Raw genomic sequence first — 7,398 nt, 5'->3', positions numbered from 1 at the left:
CATCAAGTAAACATCCCATGATAGCGAGAAGAGCTTAGCGACACCTGCAGAAAAGAATTAGTCATCCAAATCATTAATTGCTCCTTCCTGTTACATGTATATGTGTGTGTTTTAGGCAGAAATCCCTGCAGGAAAGTCACCCCTAACATACTAGTGTGCACATCTCACACCGAATAAAAACACAAAAGTAGCACCAAGTGATGCCTGAGTAGGGCAACCAGACCAGTAGAGAACTATAGTCATGACATCGACAAAGATTACCTGACATACTGGTCCTTAGCCTAGCATGTCATCTAACGCATAGTGTCCTACAACAACATCTAAGTGAATACAGGGTTAAGTCAAAAAAGTTGGTGTATGTTCTTAAGAGGTCTTCATCTCCGTTCGCATCCTAAATATCCAAGAATTCTAAGAGGTGTCACTAGATGCAGGTTTTACAGAAAACTTTTAAAAAGGTTGACCTCATATATGGTCTAAGCTAAATATGCAAGTAATTTCAAAGTAGATTTTTGAAAATATAATGCATATGTAATAAAAATATAAATTTTATACTTTAAAATAGATCAAAGCCTAAATGACACATATTAGACCACTTGGAACCTTAACATAACATACACGTGTTGGTCCACGATGCGATAGCTAGTATTGCCCACCGAGACATCCTCGAGGGCAATACTAGTTGTCGAGTCGTAACCAACAGAGAGTCACTTGGCTAAAGAGCTAGTTTTGTCGTCGAGAGTATCAGAGGACACATGCAAATGCAACATGACCCAGTGTATTGTGATTGTGTAGGGAATTGCCACGAGATATCAAACATTCATCACTATTATACGGTGGCATATACCAAAGATAAATGCACCGACAATGCAGTAATGTGAATGCAAAACATACAATACAAATGAGTGTGCGTGTGTCGAAGAGGCAGTAACTTGAAAGTGAGTGTGCCGAGGAGACAGTGACTCGGAATTGAATGTGTGAGGAGCAGTGCCTCGGGATGCCTATGACAGTGTAAGGCGGCGTCGTAAAAGGAAATGATGCAATTCTCGTTAGGGGAGAATCACACCATGGGTACACTTGGTGTGCAAGTCGTCCACGAGGGGGACACGAGAGTGTCGAAGGATGAGTGTACAAGAGCAGTGACTCGAGTGCAAACCACAAACATACAACATGCTATGCAAGCAAACATGCATGGGTGCACAAGTGTAAGTGCGAACACGTAGGGGGTGGGGGGGATAGGGCATAGACCCACCACGAGCGTGCAAGGGCATATGCTCGCAAGTGTACAAAGGGGTGTAGGAGAAAATGTGTTAATGCAAACAGTATGAAACAGACATGCAAGAATGCAATAGTCAAATGGAGTCGATCGAGTCGATCGGGTTGGTGGCGACCGATCGGTTGAGTCGACGGAAGTGATCGATCAGGCCGATGTGGGCAGCCAATTGATGGAGAAGGGTCGGTCGAAACAATCAGACCAGTGTTTGTTGATCGGTCGAGTCGATGAAAGTATTCGTTTGGACGGTGCGGGCGGCCGATCGACGGGGAAGGATCGGTCGAAACGATCGGATCGTTGATAGTCGATTGGTCGAGCCGACAAAAGTGTTCAATCAAACCGACGTAGGTATTCGAACAATGAGAAAATGCTAGATCATGCCAGAGCGCCCGATCAACGAAAATGGGTCGGTCAAGGCAATCAGGCTGGTGATGACGGATTGGTTGAGTATACGGAAGTGATCAATCGAACCTACGTTGGAAGTCAGTCGATGAGGGACGGTAGATCAAGCCGAGCCGGCCGATCGACGACGAAAAGTCGGGCGAGGTGATCGAGATGGAGGCGGGCAATCAGTTGAGCTGACAGAGACATGCACAAAAAGTGATATTCTTAATGCACATTTAAAAATAGATGTTAAACGAGCCAATGCAAATACAAACACATGCATGAAATGAAAATCTGATTAATTTGAATATGGAGCCGAGCTCATCCTAATGATCTCATGGTATCTTAAGGTAAACGAGCGATGGAGAGGTGTACCAACGCCCACCTCTGTTTGCACAACACAAGGCGGGGAATCTCTCGCAAAGAGGATTCTCTACGACCGAGAGGGTGAAGACCAAAGGAATGTCTAATGAAACCACTGATACAAACAGCGGGATTGGTACAACCCCGTTTTCTGATTTTTAGTCTAGAAACGAAAATGGTAGGTTCTGCTCTATGGATTTGGAGGGAAAACACAAAGCTTTTAATCCTATGGGATTTTCTCTGAGCGCACAAAAATCTTACCCTAAATCCTCTAACATCCAAACCTATGGGCTCTAAAAAGGAAATTGCAAGCGTTTACAAGATTTCTCACCACCACGAAGGTTGAGGACTTGTTTTCTGGGCTTGTCCGAGCTCCAGCGAAGTTCCGGCAAGGTTTGCAGCTTCTTCTCCAAAGAATGAAGCTCTCCTCTAGGAGGAGAGGCCGATAAAACTCCGAACAAATACTAAACTTTTCTTGACATGTAATCAAATTTCTTCGAACGGGTACCTTAAAAAAATTTTCTTTTTCCCCCAATTTATATATTTTCAAGTGACTCAGTGAAGTCAATGAAATGAAAACAAAAGTATAATTTTCTTGATCTCATCTTGAGTTTAGTGATATAGGAAAACTAGTTTTGGGCTAGTTATTTGAATCAGGCTTAAGACGGCAGAGAGTTAGGGATTATAAATATTAGGTATCGGATTAGTGAATTAGGCTAGAATAGAAAGATGCTCGAATGAGAGGAGAATATGTGTGGCTTCTGCCTAAAAATAAACAGAGAAAGGAGACTTGAATTCTGCTATTCTCAACAAATTTAAAATGATGAGTAATCATATAACATGTTTGTCAACTTGAACTTGACCTTAATCAAGTCAACTTTTGAATAAACACAAAAAATTACACAACATACATACGTACATATATATATATATATATATATCTTTTGTTCCAAGTACAAACCACAAGAAATCCAATACTCACTTGAAAAGAATTAATGTTGCTCTTCACCTTCGCTGGAAATTCAATGACCGGATGCAGAAAACAAATACAAAAGCAAAAAAAACAGAGAAGCTCACTAATACCACACCCACAACACCCATGAAGTCTCTATCATAACCAAAATGCTCCTTCACATACAGTTTAATTGGTTGGTCGGCCTGCCCCGGCACCGGGATTAATGCATCCACATCACCAAATTGGCTCACAATTAGCCCGTAAACTGTCCATGCTAACGGGCAAATCCAGTAATACCAAATCCACCCCTTTGCAATCATCTGCAAATTCAATAGTTACTTAGCATGAGCTTGTAAACACAAGGAGGCCTATAAGATGATTTATGAGAACAAACTTACTGGTTTGGGAATGTAAAAGCCTGAGAAAAGAGAGAATATTGAGACAAAAGAAGATGAAATGATGGCGGCCACTTGATGATTAGGCGAAATTGACACGGTCATCATCCCATAGTAGGTGAAGTACAAATACGTGGAGAAAGTGATAAAAAAGAACCAAAAGAACTTCTCTGCAGACCATTCAAAACTCATCATTGAGTATGCTACAGCTGTGAACTGCAAGCTCTGGAAGAGTACATATGGGATTTCTACAACCACCTGTATCAAGGCAATGTTGTGTAAATTTTCTATTTTCTCAAAATATGTAGAATTTGTACGTTTCAACAAATAATTATTTTGTGACAAAAGAATGTATAAAAGGGTTTTGACGCACATTAGCTATGGCGTATGGTATAACAGAGTACATTGATGCTCCTCTCTCGCGATAAAATACGGTTCTCTCAGTCGAAACAACTGGTTGTACAGTTGAGCAATTAGTGATACCAATAAACTGTGATGATATAATCATGGAACCAATAGTGATTCTAAGATCATCTGCATCATCTCTGAGTTACAAAAGAGAGAAAAAAAAATATAATGTTCAGAATTTGTAGAGAATCAGCTAAACATAATGAGTGAAGCATCAAGATAAAAGCACCTTTTTTGGCCAATCTTCCAAAACATGCTACCCAGAAATAGAGAAGTTACAAAGGTGAAAAAGAGTCTGACAAAATTGTAGTGAGGACTTCTCCAATAGGTCCACCAATGCTTCCAGATGCAAGTTCTAAATTGAGTGTAAATAGTTTGAGAGTAATTCGAGGGGAAGTAAAGGTCCTCGGATTCCGGGGCTGGTTTGCTTAGCGCAATAACAAGTTCCCTATTTAGCCTATATGAATGAAATGAGACAAAAAATAATGTGAGTTCATTGTGGATTGATAGGCCAAAATTTGGGATTAAAAGGGAATAAAATCCAAAATAGTCTCCTGACTATTTGGATGTGGTTAATTTAATCCCAAAGTTTTGCAGTGACCAAATTAGGCCCTCGAATCTTAAAAATTTATCCCAATTAATCTCTTCTATAGAAAGTATGACAAAAAAAGTTTTGAATATTATATAAAATTGATCTCAATCCTGAAGGACCAGGACAAAATTTCAATAGTCGAGAATTGCATTAGATCACTGTAAAACTTTGAGAATAAATTGATCACATCCGAATGGTAGGGGTACAATTTTGGAATTTAACCTGGATTAAAAACACAAATAAACACTAGGCTATAATAAGAATAATGCTTGTCCTAAAAAGATTTATAATTTTTTTTTAAATTTTTTTGAACTCTACCTCAAATAGATACAAGATACTATTTAACTATTTGAGATTTAAAATTCAGGTATGCTACATGGCATGCATGACTGTGAATGAATGAAGAAGTGAAAAACTAAAAAAAACACCTCAAATGGATATGACAAGCATAAAAGTAAGGACTTGATTTTTCTTACTGATACGAATTTGATGATCGATAGTACTCAGCAAAATCAATCTTTTGATGATCTTTAGTTGCATTTGATGTTATGGCCAGCATCCAAGTCGCTGGATTTTCTTTTTCCTTTATTTTTGGAACAGCATGAATTGCCTAATATTTGCAGATTAACAATCCTTTATTGTTTTTTTCCTTTGCATATTAGGTATGGCCGTAATTGCAATAAATAGATAGCAAATATTATTTTTCAAAAGAAAAGATATAGACTGAGAACGTGACCTCAAAATATTCAATCAACTTTTGAGAGTTTCGACCAAGAGGACCAGAGTATAAGACTTGTCCTCTTTTCAACAACAAAAGCTGCACAAGGCGTCAAGTTAGTAACAATGAAAGTGCATGAGCAAATTTGTGTATATTATCTAATTTATTTGCAAGAAAAAGTATGCAATGTGCATTTATTACCTCATCAAATGATTCAAAAATGTCAATACTTGGTTGATGTATGGTACAGACTATTGTTCGTCCAGTGCCAACTATATTTCTCACAGTTCTCATGACAATGGCTGCAGCTTTTGCATCCAAACCTGTTGTTGGTTCATCCATGAAGATGACTGATGGATTCGCAACGAGTTCTACAGCTATTGTTAACCTTTTTCTTTGTTCTGTAGACAGACCCGAAACATCAGGGAGGCCAACTATGGCATCTTTCAGATTGGTGAGCTCCACCAGCTCCATCACCTCATCTATGAATTTCTGTACATGATAAATATAAACCTTATCTAAAAATATATATTGTCAATATAAATATCATTAGAAGAGGAACTTACTCTACATCCAAATGATTTCAAGTATCAAATTTTAACCATTAAAAATGCTCACCATTTTTTCTTCATTGTTAACATTTATAGGAAGACGTAGGAAGGCGGAGTATATCAATGATTCATTCACAGTGATCTGAGGAGAGTGAATATCATTTTGTTCGCAGTAACCTAAAACTCTTGTAAATGTAGCTTGGTTCTTAGGATAACCAGAAACTCTTATCTCTCCTTTAATGTAACCAACATTCTTTCTTCCTGCCAAAATATCTAATAGAGTCGTCTTTCCTGCTCCGCTTACTCCCATTAGGGCGGTCAAGTTTCCAGGACGGAAAGCTCCAGTAATGTCCTTTAGCAGTTGGATCCTATCCTTAGCCTCCCCTTGGTTTTTAATGTCCTTAGAATCACAATTCGTTAGATTAGTCTTTGCTAAGAACTAGAATTAGAAGAAAACATAAAAGATAGAATTCCTTTTAAATTACTTAAAATATTGAATGCATGGTTATTCATAAAAGAATAGCTTATTCACTATCAATGAAATTGCAACTTTGTATCATTCATATAACAATTGTGGTTGAGAGGAATGAGATGACGTGAAATAAACTAAAAGAAAGAGAAATTTGTCAAAACATACCCCTCAACCTTTGCAAGTGGTCATTTTAGTCACAAAATCTATAAAACATTCAATTTAGTCCCCCATGAAAACTATTTTAGCCCCCATTAAAAACAATCTACCGACTAATTTAACATTTTTATAAACACTAAGACAAAAATGACCTCATCCAAATAATCAAGAAACTACTTTGGTTCTTTAATTATAAAAGAAGGGTTAGCAAATATAAAGCTCACCTGAGGCTTGTCGATAAAGTAATTTACATCACGAAAAGAAACTGTTAATGGTGTAAAAGGAAGAACCATCCCTCTCTTTGGAAGACTACTCCTTGGTGCATCGATACTTTCATATGAATGGCCCTTCTTCTGTAAACCCATCATTTCTCCTACACAAGGGATTTGATATGCTTGTTACACATAAAAAAATATATTTTATTCAATCCATAGTCCTTCCAAAGTTTTGCAGATAGGTGAGGAAATAATAGTATTAAATGTATCATACTTTTATTATCCTCATCATTTATAGGTAAAGCTTGAGGTGAAGAATCATTGTCAGCATTCACTATCATAACCTTCAATGTCTCCCTCATCTCTATATTTGCTTCCAAATTTGATGCTTTTGCATCTGATATAACTGCTTGGGGCGATTCAATGGCTATCAACAAACAATTAAGGAAAACCATATTAAGCTTTATCTAGTCCAGTTTCAAATTGAAAGGAAAGAAACGATGGTGAATAAACTTAGGTTGATGCTTACGCTTGAGATAGGTTAGTGCAAGAGTGAAAAAGACATTAAAAATGATTGCAGAGCCTAATAGAACACCAACACTAATCCAATACCACTTCTTTTCCGAGAAGACGTCAATAGTTTCTAGCACTTCCAAGCCTATGCTTTTACCGGGTGCCTGCAGATTTAGCCCGATCATTAACTCTATTATCAAAGACAATATATTAAAAAATAAGCCATGGGAGATACTTACAGATTTATTCATCCATCTTGGAGCTGAAAATTCGTTAACACATAGAGCAATATATCCATATGTGAGTGGTGAAACCCAATAACCCCACATCCAATACTTTGGTATTAAATCTGTATCATGAATACAAAGATATCAAGAGCTGAATATATATATATATATATATATAT

General features: G+C 37.6%; 1 protein-coding gene across 1 annotated transcript in view; it reads right to left on the bottom strand.

The window, feature by feature from the left end:
• Positions 1-2,971: 2,971 nt before the first annotated feature.
• The window catches only part of LOC110029743 (ABC transporter G family member 42-like), a 13,132-nt gene continuing 8,705 nt past the window's right edge, over positions 2,972-7,398 (bottom strand). The window contains 12 exon segments of the mRNA XM_020732168.1: positions 2,972-3,292; positions 3,371-3,625; positions 3,741-3,912; positions 4,005-4,232; positions 4,844-4,977; positions 5,104-5,184; positions 5,287-5,577; positions 5,704-6,036; positions 6,489-6,637; positions 6,754-6,906; positions 7,009-7,156; positions 7,232-7,341. Coding sequence (XP_020587827.1) covers positions 3,023-3,292; positions 3,371-3,625; positions 3,741-3,912; positions 4,005-4,232; positions 4,844-4,977; positions 5,104-5,184; positions 5,287-5,577; positions 5,704-6,036; positions 6,489-6,637; positions 6,754-6,906; positions 7,009-7,156; positions 7,232-7,341 — 2,324 coding nt within the window. The 3' untranslated portion in view covers positions 2,972-3,022.

The sequence above is a fragment of the Phalaenopsis equestris genome, unplaced genomic scaffold (assembly GCF_001263595.1).
Source record: "Phalaenopsis equestris unplaced genomic scaffold, ASM126359v1 Scaffold000600, whole genome shotgun sequence".
Taxonomy (NCBI): Eukaryota; Viridiplantae; Streptophyta; class Magnoliopsida; order Asparagales; family Orchidaceae; genus Phalaenopsis; species Phalaenopsis equestris.
This window is presented reverse-complemented; position numbering and strand designations above follow the sequence as displayed.